Genomic DNA, 19,878 nt, shown 5'->3' on the forward strand with positions numbered 1-19,878 from the left:
CCATTATGTGTCTGACATTGTAAAGAGTGATACCATTGCTTACTGCAGTAAAGGCGGATGTCTTGACATCATTGCTTACAAAAGAAGTCCCATTTCATCGGCTAGGCGCCAACCAATAAAACGACTCCTTTGCGCCCTTCCCCTGCCCCGCCTTTCTCTCTCGTCACCACTGAGTGACGAGAGAGACAAGTGCACAAGTTAGTTTTGCATCTTATATATTGCGAAATGGGTTGCAAAAGTCAAGGTGCGAAGATTTAAAATTGCAGTGAAAGATTTGAGAAGTTGTACTGCGAATGTGAACATGCAATATTAATATTATTCTTGGAGGCGCCAGTGCCAATGCTCTCGATTGTAAGTCTGGAGCCCTGTGTGTGTATTTATCCCAACATCATATCTGGCCCCTTTAAAAAAAAGTTTGGACACCCCTGGCTTATGTGCAGTTATTTACTTTTCCATTAGTTACATTAGGTATATAGCACTATGTTTTTTAATTAGGTAGATTGTCTATAGTAAATTACTTCACAAAACAGGCAGCATGTCTCTTTGCAAACTACACTTTCATATAGCTGACATTCATGTTTTCAGCAATTCATGAGTAGGTTCAACCACCAGAGAGCAGCTGAAGATCTCAGTTGTTAGCCCAGATTCTCAACCATTAGCTGAGCTGCCACGTTTGTTTAGTTCATTACAGCTAATCATTTACAGAATCTAATGTTCATAAAATTTTAACAGTAGAAGGAGGAGCTCATAAGTCTTACAGAAGGATGACAGCAGAAGCATACCTCGCTTTTAGAAAACGTCAAACATGGGTAGATGTCTTCTCTGTAAATGCGCTCGAGGAAGGAGCAGCTTCTTTCCAGGTTCGGCTCCTCTTTCCATGCTTTGAATTCTGTGAAGAGCAGTGAATCCACCTAACAAATGACAAAAACACACATATACTATTTAATATCCACCATTATAACTTTTATAATATAACCATCCACTTTTATAGTCCATTTCAGAACACTGGTTGAGGGGAAGATGATCAGCGAACTATGAAGTAAGTTTCAGACTGTACCTTGCACAGCTATAGTACATTGTGTAGCTTCAGTGTACTATAGTATGTACTGTGCTTGATCTTTTCACAACATTTAACACTACAGAGCATGGAATTAGAGCATCCAATTTAGTAGATTTTTTTTCTGTAGAAATGGGAAATGACTCTTCTTCACAAACATTGAGAGCAGCAGGAGTTCCTCAAGGCTCCATTCTAAGTCCCATCTTGTTTTCCCTATATGTGTTAGTTTCTAACAAATAGTTTCTATTTGTCAAAAAACATTATTGATTATCATTTTAATGTTGACGACACACAGCTATATCTTCCTTTGAAGGTCACACAAAGTTCATTCAAAAATTACAATTATTCCATAATTTACTTATCCTCAAGCCATCCTAGGTGTATATGACTTTCTTCTTTCAGCCAAACACAATTGGAGTTATATTAAAAAATGTCCTGGCTCTTCCAAGCTTTATAATGGGAGTGAATGGTAACTTATGCCGAGTTCAAACTGCACGATTTTAGTCCCGATTTTGGGACTCACCAGCAACTGAATGTTACCCTGGATAGTCGTGCAGTGTGAAAAGAACAGTGACCCGACTACTTTGAAAATCGTGCAATGTGAACTCGGCATTAGATGTTTGAAGCCCAAAAAAGCGCATCCATCCATCATAAAAGTAATCCATACGTTAAAAGTAAAGTCCATGCGGCTCCAGGGGGTAATAAAGGCCTTCTGAAGCGAAGCAATGCGCTTTTGTAAGAAAATTATTAGGGGTGTAACGATTCATCAACTACATCGATGTATCGATTTATATTTCTATGATCCAACTACATCGATCTGTGCTCGGCAAGTTGGCCTTCCGGACGACATATATCGAACTAACATCGTTTTAAAAGGTAATGAATCGATTGTATTGATACTAAGAAATAACACATTGGATTTAAGCACGTCAGACTTTATATGGATGTTTTTTATTAACACTTTTAATGATAAACGCGTTAAACGTTACTCGATTCAGTCTGCCTATCTGTGACGTCATCGCCATGCGTGACGCGCCAGCAGCAGTGCAAAGACAAGCAGCGCAAAGTCTCTCACCTCAGAAAAACGGAGTTTCCTGTCCTCTCAGCCGCTAAACTGCAGTAGCGCGCACTCTTCAATTGCACGCACAAATGCGCCGGCGCGCGCTGTATTACTTCACTAAAGCGCAAAAGAAATACGAGCATGCAACGTCGTAAATTAGTAAGTTAAGAAATAAAAGTAAAATACCAATAAATTACGTTATTGGTACGTCATGTGTGTTGCTATTTATCAGGAGCAGTTTCCATGTTTCTTTACCAGTTCTTCTAAGTATTGTGCATCACCATGGTAGCCTTTTGTTGTTTGTTTCCATAACAAAATGCCACTTACTGGTTATTTTGTATATTTTTATATGACTGTGGTGGCTCATACCAAGATTGTATTAACAAAAACTAGTTTGGGACTGCTATTTAATAGCTTAACCTCGCAGTCCCTGTCATATTCTTAAAAAAAAAATTGTATGTTAAGTAAAGGGGGACAGAACTTGTGTGTCAACAATTTTTGTGTAAACAAATGTATTATAATAGGCCTATATAATTCCTAAAAAGGTGGGTGGCGGCTTGATGACCATGGGGAAATGTGGGTCCCATGGCCAAACTTTTCAAAACATCATTCAATGTTGTGATAATCGTAATTAATAATCACAATTACAATTTCAAGGGAATAATCGACAATTATGATTTTTGTCATAATCGTGCAGTCCTACGTTATTCATATAAAATGTGAATGCATTTGACATTAATTGTTGTTTACTTGTTTGTTTTATATCCATAATTAATTGATACCTGATTCCCTTACAAAAATTTTTGGCTAAAAAGTCAATGAATCGTTTCGGATCGTATCGGTCTAAATGAACCAATATCATCCTTGAATCATATCGACAACCACGAATCGCGATACGAATTGAATCGTTGTTAAAACGAATCGTTACACCCCTAAAAATTATCCATATTTATAACTTTATAAACTGTAATCACTGACTTCCAGAGTTCCAGCCCAAGAGTGAACTCTGACCCGACGCATGACATATTGGCGAACTCAAAATCACAGAGGATAGAGCAAAACAAAACACCGATCATGAATTTGAAGTCTAAAAGGAGAACTTTTAAAGAGAAATGTCAGAGGAACTTGAGTTTGTTGCCTAGCTCTATTTGTTTGAACCGCGAGAGGTGTCTACTCTCACCTAAGTTTACGCTACTCCAACATCATGTGTCGGGTAAGAGTTCACTCTTCAGGCCGGAACTCGACTTGCGATGTAAGATGTAGGAAAACTAAAACTTTGTGGCGAACAAACACTTTTATTAAAAAAATACATGAAATTACCACTATAACCAGTAGATGGTGGCAGAGGAGCACTTATAGGCTTTTTAGCCATTTCCACTCCCTACTATATGGAAAAAAGAAGTCACAGTCTCATGAAAAACAAAAACTTTTTCTTCAAATTATAACTGAATTATACAGAAAACAAGTAAAGAGTTCTCCTTTTATAATCATTGAAGCTGTCGGTCAGTTCAATATGACACTATAAAAGAACAATGGTACATTTAATAAGTGTCACGTAACGGATGAATATGAGACGAGGATTCAAATGCAGAGGAATTTATTGATGACATGCAGACAGGGTAACAAACTCAAAAAACACAGAGCTCCAGGAACACGCAACAAGGACAACGAACCAGCACAAGACTACAAACACAAGGAGACTAAATAGGGGAACAAACAAAGGAGGGTAACGAGATACACAGGTGGGACAAATTAACCAATAATCAGATAACAAGATGGGAAGGGCTAGACAATAGACACGAGCACATGGCCCAAAATAACAAAACACCCATGTGCATAACAAGACAGGACAGGCATGTGACATTACCCCCTCCCTACGGAGCGGCTACCAGACGCTCCATAAGACCAGGGCGGGACGGGAGGGACAGAACAGGGCGGGACGGGAGGGACAGACCAGGGCGGGACGGGAGGGACAGACCAGGGTGGAACAAGGGGAATGGACAGTTCAGAAGGCACAATGTTCGGGAGACCAGGGCAGAGCAGACAGTCCATCTGGCGGCCAGGGTGGAGAAGACAGTCCATCGGCCGGCCAGGGCGGAGACTCTCCCTCGGGTGGCCAGGGTGGAGACTTTCCCTCGGGCGGCCAGAGTGGAGACTCTCCCTCGGGCGGCCAGGGCGGAGACTCTCCCTCGGGCGGCCAGGGCGGAGACTCTCCCTCGGGCGGCCAGGAAGGAGACTTTCCCTCGGGGGGCCAGGAAGGAGACTTTCCCTCGGGCGGCCAGGGCGGAGACTTTCCCTCGGGCGGCCAGGGCGGAGACTTTCCCTCGGGCGGCCAGGGCGGAGACTTTCCCTCGGGCGGCCAGGGCGGAGACTTTCCCTCGGGCGGCCAGGGCGGAGACTTTCCCTCGGGCGGCCAGGGCGGAGACTTTCCCTCGGGCGGCCAGGGCGGAGACTTTCCCTCGGGCGGCCAGGGCGGAGACTTTCCCTCGGGCGGCCAGGGCGGAGACTTTCCCTCGGGCGGCCAGGGCGGAGACGACCCCTCGGGCGGCCAGGGAACAGGCACCACCGGCTCAGACTCAGGAATAGACACCACCGACTCAGGAACAGACACCACCGGCTCAGACTCAGGAATAGACACCACCGACTCAGGAACAGATACCACCGGCCCAGGAACAGACACCACCGGCTCAGACACCACCGGCTCAGGAACAGACACCACCGGCTCAGACTCAGGAATAGACACCACCGACTCAGGAACAGATACCACCGGCCCAGGAACAGACACCACCGGCTCAGACACCACCGGCTCAGGAACAGGCACCACCGGCTCGGGCTCAGGAACTGGCACCACCGGCTCAGGAACAGACACCACCGGCTCGGGCTCAGGAACAGACACCACCGGCTCGGGCTCAGGAACAGACACCACCGGCTCGGGCTCAGGAACAGACACCACCGGCTCGGGCTCAGGAACAGACACCACCGGCTCGGGCTCAGGAACAGACACCACCGGCTCGGGCTCAGGAACAGACACCACCGGCTCGGGCTCAGGAACAGACACCACCGGCTCGGGCTCAGGAACAGACACCACCGGCTCGGGCTCAGGAACTGGCACCACCGGCTCGGGCTCAGGAACTGGCACCACCGGCTCAGGCTCAGGAACTGGCACCACCGGCTCAGGCTCAGGAACTGGCACCACCGGCTCAGGAACAGACACCACCGGCTCAGGCTCAGGAACAGACACCACCGGCTCAGGCTCAGGAACAGACACCACCGGCTCAGGCTCAGGAACAGACACCACCGGCTCAGGCTCAGGAACAGACACCACCGGCTCAGGCTCAGGAACAGACACCACCGGCTCAGGAACAGACACCACCGGCTCAGGAACAGACACCACCAGCTCAGGAACAGACACCACCGGCTCAGGCTCAGGAACAGACACCACCGGCTCAGGCTCAGGAACAGACACCACCGGCTCAGGCTCAGGAACAGACACCACCGGCTCAGGCTCAGGAACAGACACCACCGGCTCAGGCTCAGGAACAGACACCACCGGCTCAGGCTCAGGAACAGACACCACCGGCTCAGGCTCCACAGGCTCAGGAACAGACACCACCGGCTCAGGCTCAGGAACAGACACCACCGGCTCAGGCTCAGGAACAGACCCAGGCTCGACTGCGGCCATCTTGTCAGGGGACACAGGCTCGGCAAACGTGACGTGTACACTCTCGGCGGCGGCCATCTTGTCCGAAGACCCAGGCTCGGCAGGCGTGACGTGAACAGGCTCGGTGGCGGCCATCTTGTCTGAAGACACAGGCTCGGCAGGCATGACGTGAACAGTCTCTGGCTGGGCAGACGTGACCTGAACAGGCTCTGGCTGGGCAGACGTGACGTGGACAGTCTCTGGATCGGCAGATGTGACGTGGACAGTTCTGGGAAACTCTAGGATCCTGTATAGTTTTTCGAGGTAATCCAACAGAGTCTCAGCTGCTCTGTCTATCTCAGACTGCACATGAACCTCCGAGACTGGGACCACCGAGACTGGGACCACCGGAACTGGGACCACCGGAACTGGGACCACCGGACTCGGGACCACCGGACTCGGGACCACCGGAACTGGCATGGAGGAAGTTTTCCTTCTCCTCCTCCGTTTCGGGACCACCGGAACTGGGACCACCGGACTCGGGACCACCGGACTCGGGACCACCGGAACTGGGACCACCGGACTCGGGATCACCGGAACAGTCACGGAGGAGTTCTTCCTTCCTCTCCTCCGTTTCGGGGCCAGCGGTGAAGGCTTGCCTTTCTGCTGACCATCATCTGCCATGGTCCTCTCCTCCTCCATAGTCCTTTGAGCGCATCTGGCGAAATATTCAAACAAGGAAACTGAAGATCCCTTATCCTCACCAGAAAAAATTTCACTCCGCTGAATCCACATATTTGGCTGGTTCGTTCTGTCACGTAACGGATGAATATGAGACGAGGATTCAAATGCAGAGGAATTTATTGATGACATGCAGACAGGGTAACAAACTCAAAAAACACAGAGCTCCAGGAACACGCAACAAGGACAACGAACCAGCACAAGACTACAAACACAAGGAGACTAAATAGGGGAACAAACAAAGGAGGGTAACGAGATACACAGGTGGGACAAATTAACCAATAATCAGATAACAAGATGGGAAGGGCTAGACAATAGACACGAGCACATGGCCCAAAATAACAAAACACCCATGTGCATAACAAGACAGGACAGGCATGTGACAATAAGAGGAGAATATTTAAATGTTCCCTATAAAAAAATAGGTTTATGCATGCTACTGTTATTAATAAAAGTTCATTTTATCTGCTCAATACAACCTCAGTGCTTCACTGTCAAATTTCCAATTAACCAATGTTATATTATTAGTAACTGCACTAACTGCATAACAATAGTTTTGATTAAATGAACTATTATGATTACTTTATGAAATCCCCCCAGCAATACCAAATCAGGAGCTGGCACCACCATCTGTAGAAATTAGTGGCATCGGTGCTACTGCACTCAAATGTTAGTCTGGAGCCCTGCATATGAAAAATGTTTTTTGAAAATTGATTTCAATGTAATTGTACATTGTAATGTAATTGTACAATGTAATTGAGCGATTAATTCATAAATTGGACAGTATGTTTGGTTTAGTGTGCAGTTAGAAAGGACATTGGAAATATTCTCATGAGATTCATCTACATTACATATCAACTCGAAAGATAAAAATACATGTTGATGCTTGTGATTAATAAGACATTGTGGTTGACACAGAACAAACCCCAGGGATATATGGAAAATGTCTTTGGATACTCACACAAACGTACACAAGCAGATACAAACCTCTTTACACTCACGTACAATGGGCTGCGTTACCGCAACCTCCTGCTGGCTGCCCATCATGGCGCTGCTCGTGCTCTTGTTGCGACCGTGGCCTTTCTTAAAGGGGGCCTTGGGTCCGGGGGGCATTTCCCTACAGGGGGATGTGGGAGAGGTTGACAGGACCAGAGTCTTCAGAGCAGCCACCTCAGCCTGCAGAACGTCGATCTGAACCCAGGAGAAAGAGAAGGTCTTCTCAGATTACAAACTTAAGAGGGGTTTAAGTTCAGGTATTTATAAAATATCACATCTCACAAAAACATGTTTTGCATTTAAAAATGTGCAATGCAGGGTAATGGAATGAAAAAAGCATTTTCTTTTAACTCAAGCGCCGTGTTTTTAGAACAGGGTCATGAGCAAGATGCTGAACAAAATGCATGAAAAGAGTGAATTGCTATGTTTTTTTGTGTTGTAGTTCCTCATATTTATCTTTTTTTATTTTTTCCATTATTTAGCCATTAATAAAAACCCTCTAGTGTCCTTCCTACCTAGATTTTCCAAGTGGATTGTTTCAATCTTATTTGATTCACTCATGTCATTTTTGTTATATTTACCTCAGCTTCATTTACCCACCAAAGCATCCTTTCACTCTCATTTGGTACATGACAAACATTCATTTTTAACCCTGCTCAGAGCGTCACACTGAGCAGAGGTGTATGGGTTTTACCCATGGCTCATCTAGTCATATTTATAACGTTTATAACGTCTATTTCAAACTCAAGTGTTTCCAAATGTGAAGCTGATTTCGCACTTAATCATTGCATATGAGTCACCTTAAATTCACTGTGATATATTTTTTTAAATATGCACGTCACCAGATTATGGAAAAATAGACATTACTATATGACCAATGTAATATACAAGATTTTGGGGTTAAATTTACAGCAACAATAACTACATTTTAAAATATACTGTTACTGTTAAATTTATAACTTTTAAAATCAGAGTGATATTAGGTTTTGGTCATAAGGCCCACCTTTAATGCTAGAGAACATTAGAGATCAATAACTGCAGTTTATGGGGCTATTTACACGACACCGTTTTCAACTAAAAACGTAAAACTTTTTATGCGTTTTGGCCGTTTGTTTACACGAAAACGCCGTTTTGGGTGCCTGAAAACGCAAACTATTGAAAAGAAGTTTCAAAGTGCACGTTTTTGAAAACGGTCTCCATGTAAACAACAAAACGTCATGCACATGCGTATTACATGTTCAGTCTATAGTGTTTCATCACCATCTAATGGCCTGGCAGCAGAATACGGCATTTTTTGTTGTTTCCGCGGATCCGTGTGAATGGGGATCGTTTTGACAATTGTGTTGTCTGTACGTGGAAAACTCAAAGGAAAAACTTCTCAGTTTTAAGCATATCGTTGTCGTGTAAATGTACCCTAAGTTCAGTCATACTGTGAGACATTTTTTGTGACCAATTTTACCAATTTAGTGAGATGTTGATTAGCTTTGTTTCTTCTCTGAGCTCACTGTATTTTTTGATTTAGCTCAATGATTTGTAGTCATGTTGACATGTCAGCATAACTCACCTTTCCCAGCGCCTCCTTCAGCTGTTTCTCCGCAGTGGCCTGCTTCAGGTTTGCCTCGTGCACCATCTTATGAGCCTCCTGTTGAGAATGTCACAGATCAGATCGAACTCAAACTCGTCTGTAAAATACCTCTAACACAACAGACCAGATCAGAGGCACCTCGCAGAGCAGCGCTAGAGGACGAGGACACTCAAGGACTTTGACTAGCAGAAACAAACAAAGGAAAACAGAAAGACATGAAAAAGGAAAAGTATGAGGAAAGTATGAAATGCAAAACAGAGGAGAGGAAGTGAGACTTCAGAGCAGGTTACCTAATCACTCAGCACATCTGTATTTATATGGTAAAAAGACCTACATAATGTAGGCATGTCATATGTTGACCCTGTCCACATAATTAGATGAACTTCATTTAAAGTGTTTGGAGTTGGACACTTGTTCAAATCAGTAAGATTCTCAAATAACTTTAGAAATAAGGCTGGGTATCACAATATACAATGTGTTTTATTCCGATTCACAAGTTTTCAATTCAATGTGATCTCGATTTGATACAAATTAATTTGGAAATATGAAACAAATTAATTTGGAAATATATAGGGGTGTAAAGGTACACAGATGTCACGGTTCGGTACGTACCTCGGTTTTGGGGTCATGGTTAGATACGAGTTAGGAGAATAGGAAAAATGGTCACACTTTAGCTTAGGGGTCAATTTCTTACTATTAACTACCTATAAACAATGACTTTTGCCTCAATAAACCCCTAATTACTGCTTATTAGTTAGTAAGGTTGTTAAGTTTAGGTATTGGGAAGGATTAAGGGATGTAGAATATGGACATTAACCCTCTGGGGTCTAAGGTGTTTTTAGGGTCCTTGAGATGTTTTGACATGCCTGACATTTGTGCTTTTTTCAGTTGCTTATAAACATATTAATGGCAAATGTGTAATTACACTCTATTTCTTTAGCACAAACAGGGCTACCATAATATGTGAGCAACATGAATGTACATGTTTGTATTTTTGAGAGAATAATGTTTATGCGTGGTTATTAAAAAAAAAAAAAAGTTTCTGAAATAAGGCCACAAAACACATACTAAATATGTGTCCACAAGACTTTTCGCCAAGAGTTTTTGCTTCAAAATGATCTGAAAATCATCCTCCCTAATCCTTCACATAAAACAATATAACAATATAATCCAAATATAAATTAAAGGTAAAAGCACATTTTTAGTACACTTATATTGACCTATTAAGATTTTGTTTACATCTACCTTGTAAATATATTTTTGTTATTTTATTAAAAACTTTTCACATGTAAATCAACAATTACAATTTTAACAATATTTCAAGTGTAATCTTTCTTTTTAAAAAGTATACATTTTATCATACGTATTTCAAAGTTAAGGATTCATTAGTTTGATATAGCCTACATTGGAACAAACACTATAATAACATCTTAGTTGATGACTTTATTTTTGACAAAACATACTATATATTTAACATGAGCAGAAATTGGCGAACAAAAGCTTATTTGATGCGGCAGTAGTCTATTTTGCAGTAAAAACTTTATAATCTATCCAAAACTAGTCAACGAAATGTTGCCTTTCATATTTCGTCTCTAACATAGTTTTTATGATATATTAGGGCATATAAATGTTAATTTGCAGTTTAATACGTTGCTTATACAAACACATTTTATTTCAACATATTTCAGTCGATTTTTACTCATCTCAGTATAGCAATATGGTTTGGTAAAAGCTAAAATAGTAGATGTGTTCATGTAAAAATAACATGTTTACTAATGTAAGTGCCTGTAAACAACAGCGCATTTGTGCCGTTCATTCATTCACACACAGAAACGCGTTTCAAATTTAAAGTCTTTTTGCGGTTTACAGCCACTATTACCGCCAGCGTGTTTGCCAACCCCAGAGGGTTAATGTGTACTATTAAAAAAAATACTAATAAACAGCCTTTATCCTAGTAATATGCATTCTAATAAGTTAATAGTGAGAATTGGATCCTAAACTAAAGAGTTACTGGAAAAAGCAACAAATCCACAATGCTAGGTTTAGAAGAGTAGTGCAAATGACAGTTTGTCAAAGTATACTCCTTTGTCCGTGAGCACAGAAAAACGCACTTGACGCGTGCGCAATATCTAGAGGACTTGTTTTCAAGCGCATATGCGCTGTTCTTCTTCTGCTTTTTCCTGTTGTGGTGGTTAGCAAACAGTGTTGCATTACCACGCGCACCCCCTTCTGGATTGGAGTGTGGCTCCCCTGTGACTGACTATATTCATCATCTGACTGTATTCACCGAACCGTTACATCCGTACCGTGATCGTTCGAGACGAATACATGTACCGTTACAACCCTAATTATATATGGGAAATCAATATTTTCAACCCAATCCTATTTAGAAAAATCAAGTTTTACTCAAAATTATTCCTCGTACATTTATGATAAAAAAACATGTTTATAATTGAGTTTATTCAGTTAAAGCAATGTGAAGTAGTCGTCTAACATCTGCCATACTCCATACAGTTTTAATGGCACCCTAAAAGCAAATGATGCAATAAAACATGTTGCAATAGTTTCAGCCAGATAACAATCTTAATGTCAATTTCTGGGTTTGCTACGAAAGATAGTCAAGAGCTGAATACTGATGAAAGATTTGATGTGAACTGCTTTACAACCCTGATAGCACACACACGTCGCAGAGGCATATTCAATGGGTGTGTTTTTATGGATGATGTAATTTATGGGGCGCTTGCTATTCTAGTCTTTTAAAAGTTCCCTGTCACAACTGTCTGGAAATGATGTTTTTGACTTATTTTAAGATGTTTATCAGTACACAAATATAGCACCTTTGGCTTCCTTAGTTGGTGACTTAATATTCAGCAATATTATTGAATTGACTGAGCTGAAACTATAGGATGAGAACTAAACTGAGCTGAACAATGACATCACAGTTTTTTCCAGAGCTGCTTTATAGCTGAATCTAACTCATTTCATATTTTTTCATATTTCATATTACACAGTTATTGAATTTGTTTAAAAAGAGGTTTAGACTGATGATTTTTGTGAAGTACCGAGATGAAAGCCAGAGGTGAATTGATGTCTCGTACGATGTATGTGGGTATGGTAGGGGGATGTGAATAAGGATTTGAAGTCAAGGCTCTAGAATTTACTACAAGAATAATATTAGATTACTTCTCTATTGATATACGGTTATATTCATTTTCTTTTCTTTTCTTTTTTTCTTTATTTATTTATTATAATTTTTTTCCCGTAGATTAGAAGACTTTGGAAAGAGGATGATTATAGCAAATGTAAGTTTTGAATACTGGAGAAGGGGTAGGATTAAATAAGGTTTTACTTCTTCCAACCCCTTTTCAGACATGTTACAGAGTGTTAGTGTATATGTGGTTGTGTTTATATGCATGCATTTGTGTATATATGTAAGCGTTTGTATATGTAGGTATGTTTATGTACCTGTATATGGGTGTATGTATATGGGTATGTATGTATGCACGTATATGGGGGTAGGTGTGGATATATATATGTAGGTACATATGGATATGGATGTGGGTTTCTATGCACATATGTGTATATGTGCTCAATTTCTTGTGTGAGTTAAAGACTGGCTATATATGATAGAAACAAAGTGTATGAACTTGTTAACATGTCTGAAATTAATCTAATAAATACAAAATACAAAAAAATGGAACTGAATCAACACTGAGCTGATTTCAGCTGAACAATGACACTCTTTTTAGAGCTGCTTTAGAGCAGAATTGAACTCTGTTTGTATCATTGAATCATTTTCCTGTTATCACTGTAAAGCTGCTTTGAAACAATCTGTATTGTATAAAGCGTTATATAAATTGAGGTGAATTGACATGGGCGATATATTGAATTATATATTGGTATTTATATCTGATGGCAATATATATATATATATATATATATATATATATATATATATATATATATATATATATATATATATATATATATATATGAATGGCAACAGATTTAGATATCTGGTTTGTGATCTGATCAACACTCAAATGTTCAAGAAAGTCTTCATGTGACAATCATGTGACTTTTAATAAATATACATTACCAGTCAAAAATTTGGGGTCAGTATTTGAAAGAAATTAATACGTTTAGTCAGCAAAGATGCATTAAATCGATCAAAAGTGACAATAAAGATTATTATTTCTAAAAGATTTCTATTTCGAATAAATGCTGTTTTTAACAATTGTTTTAAACATTGATAATGATAAAGGTTTTTTGAGCAGCAAATCAACATTTTAGAATAATTTCTGAAGGATCATCTATTAACAGAAACTTTCGAATGGTAGTGTATATTTCGGGATATACAGTATAACTGATAACTATGAATTGTTAAATAGGTGTCTATTATACCTATTATAGGTGTTTATTTATAAATAAAAAAACTAAGTGGAAAAAATCATTTTATTCTTACTGTTTAACTTTATACATTAAATATGTCAAATTTACCCACTTTACAAATGGTGCAATATATCTAGTATATATAGTGTGGACAGAGTCTGATACACAGATGTGTCAATTAGTGTTTTAGGTCTGTCTTGAATCATTTGAGTTGACCCATCATAGTGCTGAATGTTCAGAGTAACTCCAGACGATCAAGTGCTCACAGACACACACAGATCTGCTCCGTCATTTGGCAAACAAACCTCAAAAAGGCTAGCAGTGAGTTCCTCCAGCTCCTGTCCCAGCTGGTCTCTCACTTTTGAAAGCCTCTCACACTCCTCGTCTTTTAACTTAAGATCCTTCAGACACATGCAATGACATGAACAGAACACACAAATGATAAACAGAACAAAAAAACAGGGAATGTATGGCTCATTCTCTCATTTAGCCCATGGCATCAATATAAAAGGGTGGATGATTCAGCATACACACGCTACAGTATTATTTACCAAAAAAAAAAAAAAAGTTTATTTTTGAACAAATATTTTACTGACAGTAGCATATGTAACTGAAATTATTACAAATATTTTTTGTTAATTGAAATAAAGCTGAATATATATATATTTGAAACTTGAAACTAACTGAAATAAATTACAAGTTGAAGCACTAAAATAAACTAAAACTGAAATAAAAATAAGTGATATTGAAGTGATATAGAAATATATATAAAAAAGACAAAAGCACTTAACAAAAATTATAAAAAATATAAACAAAATTAAAATAAAATAAAAACTGAAAATATAAAAATAACAGCTAATTCAAAATACTCTACTGCCTTCAGAAAGATCCCAGCGTCGGAAACAAGTGAATGGTTTATTTTAATGGCGTCCTGGATTGCATCGGCGGATTACATTTTTGTTCTTAGTATTTCATTTTGTAAACGAGGCACAGTGTAATGGAGAGTTCGCAAAAAACTTTTGTTGAAAGAGGAAGCAGCCAACCGTGTTGAATCTGGCAGCAGCTGCATCACAAACAGAAAGTAAATACTTTTTTGGTAAATGACGGTTTTATGTATGTTTTCTAAACACTCTCGAGCAATAGAGGTACACAAAGCTGCACTCTTGCAAAAAAATCCCGCTATAATCAATGAAGCCGTCTACACTTTGCAATGAATCTCTTATTGACATTGTTTTTAAAGTTTGTTGGTTATAATGAAAGGATTCGTGGACATGCAGAACTCACGCTGAACTCAGCACTTGATACACAGTGATAAGAACAGTAACGATGCCATTGGTCCTCATTTTTTGGAAGTGCATGCAAATTAGATTTGCTTTTCGCTGCACAGGAGACAGCATCTTCTCGACATGTTGACAATAGGGGTGTGCGATATTGACAAAAATGATATCTCAATATTTTCTGGGATTTTCTCGATAACGATTATAAGACAATATTTTGCTGAGTGTGTTTATTGTGTTGGTACTTTGGCAGGTTTAGGACTATCGTGGACAGCGGACTCTTAAAGTTTTTGATATTCTTCATACTCTGTGTGGCGATCAATTCACATCAGTGACAGAAATAATTTTTTCTGTCATGTGTTTCAATTGATATTTACCTAATATGGGCATTTTTACCTTTATAAAGCCATTTTTAAACCTAATTATATGCATGCCAATTTCATACATTTAATCAAATTCAAATATAAAAATAAGACACAATAGGGCTGTTACCAATCAAATGAAATCAGTATCAACAAAATTCATCTTTGCAATATTGAATACTGATATTTAAAATTATTTAAAACAAGAAAAGATACTTTAAAATTTGTGAAATTGAAACCGCCAGTAGGTGGCAGCAAGTCACTGTTAATGAGCGAATCATTGAGATTGAACCGATTCATTCAAATGGGTGATTCAAAGGGAAAAAAACATTTGATAATGTCAAATCGCACATCTTTAAAACAACAATTACGATGTTATCGCAGACGATATATATTGCACACCCCTAATTGACAACATGAACCAAACTCTCCCAGGCTTCAGCTACAACTACAGTGTTTGAGGGCAGGTCAAACATGCCCACATATAGGTAACTATATTTGGGCATTGTGCAAATTTTGTTACAGACCTATGAGGAATCAAGCAAGAACAAAGACTGGAATTACTAGCAACTCAATTTATTGTGCACTTTAATCTTTGAAACTTTGCAGACCTTTTACATTCACGAACAGCTATATTACACGCTACATGAAAGGTAATATTCAAAAATATATAATAGGGACACTCTAACCAGAGCACAGTGACTACGGGAGAATGACTGTTTGAGAGGAAGTAGATTTTTAAAGACTCTGTGAATTTCATTGTGTCTTAACCAGACACAACACGTGACACAAGATACACTACATTGCCAAAGGTTTTGGGATGTCTGCCTTTACATGCACATGAACTTTAATGGCATCCCAATCTTAATCCGTAGGGTTTAATATGGAGTTGGCCCACCCTTTGCAGCTCTAACAGCTTCAACTCTGCTGGGAACGCTTTACACAAGGTTTAGGAGTGTGTTTATGGAATTTTTTGACCATTCTTCTAGAAGCGCATTTGTGAGGTCAGGCACTGATGTTGGAGGAGAAGGCCTAGCTCGTAGTCTCCGCTCTAATTCATCCCAAATGTGTTCTATTGGGTTAAGGACAGGACTCTGTCCAGGCCAGTCAAGTTCCTCCACACCAAACTCACTCATCCATGTTTTATGGACCTTGCTTTGTGCACTGGTGCGCAGTCATGTGGAACAGGAAGGGGTTCATCCCCAAACTGTTCCCACAAAATTGGGAGCATGAAATTGTCCAAAATGTCTTGGTGTGCTGAAGCATTAAAAGTTCCTTTCACTGGAACTAAGGGGCCAAGCCAAACCCCTGAAAAACAAACCCACACCATAATCCCCCTCCACCAAACTTTACACTTGGCACAATGCAGTCAGGCAAGTACCGTTCTCCTGGCAAACGCCAAACCCAGACTCGTCCATCGGATTGCCAGACAGAGAAGCGTGATTCGTCACTCCAGAGAACACGTCTCCACTGCTCTAGAGTCCAGTGGTGGTGTGCTTTACACCACTGCATCCGACACTTTGCATTGCACTTGGTGGTGTAAGGCTTGGATGCAGCTGCTCGGCCATGGAAACCCATTCCATTCCTCTCAACGCACTGTTCTTGAGCCAATCTGAAGGCCACAAGAAGTTTCGAGGTCTGTAGCTACTGACTCTGCAGGAAGGTGCCGACTTCTGTGCATGCGCTGACCCCGCTCTGTGATTTTACGTGGCCTACCACTTCGTGGCTGAGTTGCTGTTGTTCACAATTCAGGTGGAAACTTATCACAGTGCCACGCTTGAATTCACTGAGCTCCTGAGAGCGACCCATTCTTTCACAAATGTTTGTAGAATCAGTCTGTGTGCCTATGTGCTTGATTTTATACAACTGTGGCCATGGAAGTGATTGGAACACCAGAATTCAAAGATTTGGAGGGGTGTCCCAATACTTTTGGCAATATAGTTTATCTCTTCAGAGTATGAAAAATTGCTTATGATGTTGATCATTTGTAGGTAATTTTGCATAATGCATCTGCTAAATTAATAAATGTAAGTGTAGATCAGTGAGTGTGAATGACGTTTGTTAAGGTTCTCACCCGTTGTGCTTTGGTGAGCTCCTCCTTTAGCTTCTCGTAGCCTTTCTCTCTGACCTCCATAACTGAGGGACTTCTGAGACGGGACAGACTGTCTGTGCTCAGGCCCAGAACCTCCTCTCCATCAGCCAACAGGACGTTGCCATCCACCACATCCACAGTGGCTGAAGGATCATTTCCACTGTGGAGACAAATATCAATTTGGTTTCAAAACTTTGGTTTCAAAACTTCGCATACGGAAAATAGCGGAATGCACAGAGTGAGTAGCTGCGGGAAAGGTACATGATCCAAGCTGACCGAAACATGAACATGCTTTATATTTATAAGAGCTTCAAACAAAAGCATAAGCGTTTACTGCGTCTTGCCCTGTCGTGCTTTGACAGATGTGTGTGCCGTTTAATTAAAAAAAGTTTTAAGTTTTTATTCTTTAAATGCTATTGAAGTTAGAAACGTGTATACCAAAGTCATATGTAACTTTAGAGACGGTCCCTAAATTTGCAAATATCAAGCCAACTTTATGCTAGTATATCACTGTGAAACCCTTAGCGTGAAACTTTGCACGTTACGTTCATAGTCTGAGTCCATCTGCTGGTCTGTAGCCTATATAGTATAGCCTACATCCCCAATAAGGTGTGAGTTTGTTTTTTTATATCACTGTATTTAGTCCATTAAGCTATGTTAAGCGTTTTATATGTCCTGACGGCAGGGGAATCCTGGAGTATGACATATTGAAGTACTGAAGTACCCCATACTGCAGCGCTAAGATATAAAGTTTAGGAAACTGAACAATTGAGAGAAATATACTGTATGTGTACTTCAGATTTAACGTTTGATCTGTACAGCAGCATCGGGAAATAACATTATAATCTCGTTCACAGTAGAGAAAGCTGCTCACATGTATGCAACACAGGGAAAGTAACCGTAATGACATTGAATTAAACATAAACACAGCTTTTGTGTCTTTATCATCGGCGGTCACGTTTCACATAGCCAAAGATATGATACTGTCAGTACCATGGAAAAACTTGGCTTCAAACGGCTGCTAAAGGAAATCGACCCCAGATACAATTTGCCTTGCTGTAAATATGCGCTCCCAAAATTGTATTTTAAAGTTGTCAAACAGCTGTCACAGCAGCTTTCTTAGATAACTCACTTCGCGACAACTTCCGATCTATTGACGAGCCAAACCTGCGAACCCTACATCAGTCCTACCATTCATTTTATTGATGGCTGGGAGCTGAAATCGGCTTGTCTGCAAGCCAGTTACTTTCCAAATGAACACACCGGGGAGATCATCGCAGATTACACTTTCTGTACTTGTTTTGCTCTACTTCAGTTACATTTACATGTGTTCATTTAATCAAAAGCAGGAAGTGATCACAGATTTTTTTTTTAACAGCTCAAATTTGCACTAAACATTTTGTACTTACTTTGTAACAATAGCTGTTCTATCTAAATTGTTTTTGTTGTTTTTAAATAGGGGCAAAAGAAAATCATGTTTTTTTTTTTTTTTAAAGAAAATGCAAACATATCGAGATATATATAGAATATCGTAAACATTTTGACAATATCGAGATTTTTTTTATATATATATCGCCCAGCCCTAATCGGCACCCAAGTATCGTGATAGCATCGAATCGGGAGATAGGTGTATCGTCCCAGCCCTATGAAATAATATTGTTTAAAATAATGGATTAAAAATTATTTTTTATATATATATATATATATATTTTTTTTTTCTCATCCGATTCATCAAACAAATTATTGACAGATTAATCGATTATCAAAATAATCGTTACTTACAGCCTTAAAATACATTTTTTTTTTAAATATATTGTACACTAATAAGTCATTCATAATTAACACTACAACTTTTTATTAAAAAGTATGAATTATCCATTTTGATTTCATGTTGACTTTAAAGTCAGCATGAAATGGAAGTTGTGATATTGTTTTCTTCCCTTTTGTGATGTATAGTGAAACAGCTTCTCAAACAAGAAAAAATGTTGTCCAGGACTTGATTTTGTCCATGGGGGATTCATTGGATGGTTTGTGGTTTGTTATTGCTGTGATGTCATGAAAGTGACAGGTTGTCCCACCCTCACCTCAGTAAACACATCATCAGAGATGTCACTGCAAGAGGGAGGTTATTTTAATTAAAGATTACAAGGGCACATGAATTAAAAAAAAAGGATGTGCACAGATAAATCATTTATAATAAATATGGCAAAATTCCATAAAAAAAAAAAAGAATTCTCAATTTTGGTTGTGCATGCACGCATAAAACATTCAGGTACATACAACATATTTGCATACTTCAGCTTGTGATTATACGCTTTTGATGGCATCTCCTCAAAGTAATACAAAATACTTATTTTTTTGTACTATTTTTGGCTTTTGATAAATATAGAGGGACAGGAAACAGAACTGGGACACAGTTGGTGGCAGGATTCAAATCTGCATTACTGTATTTCAAAATGACAATAATTTGATCTGCGGATACAAGCACCAATATCAAGGGTTTTTATAATTTGTCATTTTTAATTTAGTTATTATTGCCATTTTAAGTTCTAGCTTTTTATTATTTTTTTGTTCTGTAGTTTCCATGTAATTTCAGTTTATCTGTATATAGAACTGTAGACAGTTCTCCCCAAAATAAAATTACTGTCATCATTTACTCCCCCTCATGCCGTTACA

General features: G+C 39.7%; 1 protein-coding gene across 12 annotated transcripts in view; it reads right to left on the reverse strand.

Annotated features, from left to right (window-relative positions):
• rab3ip (RAB3A interacting protein (rabin3)) overlaps positions 1–19,878 on the reverse strand; it is a 56,645-nt gene that overhangs the window by 11,497 nt on the left and 25,270 nt on the right. For 4 of the 12 annotated variants that reach the window (XM_081364236.1, XM_081364234.1, XM_081364233.1 and 1 more), the window contains exons 4-8: positions 17,185–17,362; positions 13,777–13,872; positions 9,059–9,136; positions 7,486–7,689; positions 783–911 (exon numbers count right to left, since the gene is read on the reverse strand). In XM_081364236.1, the coding sequence (XP_081220362.1) occupies positions 783–911; positions 7,486–7,689; positions 9,059–9,136; positions 13,777–13,872; positions 17,185–17,362 (685 nt within the window). The remainder of the gene's footprint in view (positions 1–782; positions 912–7,485; positions 7,690–9,058; positions 9,137–13,776; positions 13,873–17,184; positions 17,363–19,878) is intronic. The other 8 variants (XM_081364230.1, XM_081364231.1, XM_081364240.1 and 5 more) reach the window with 3 other exon arrangements.

This window comes from Scardinius erythrophthalmus, assembly GCF_964197995.2.
Source record: "Scardinius erythrophthalmus genome assembly, chromosome: 4".
Taxonomy (NCBI): domain Eukaryota; kingdom Metazoa; phylum Chordata; class Actinopteri; order Cypriniformes; family Leuciscidae; genus Scardinius; species Scardinius erythrophthalmus.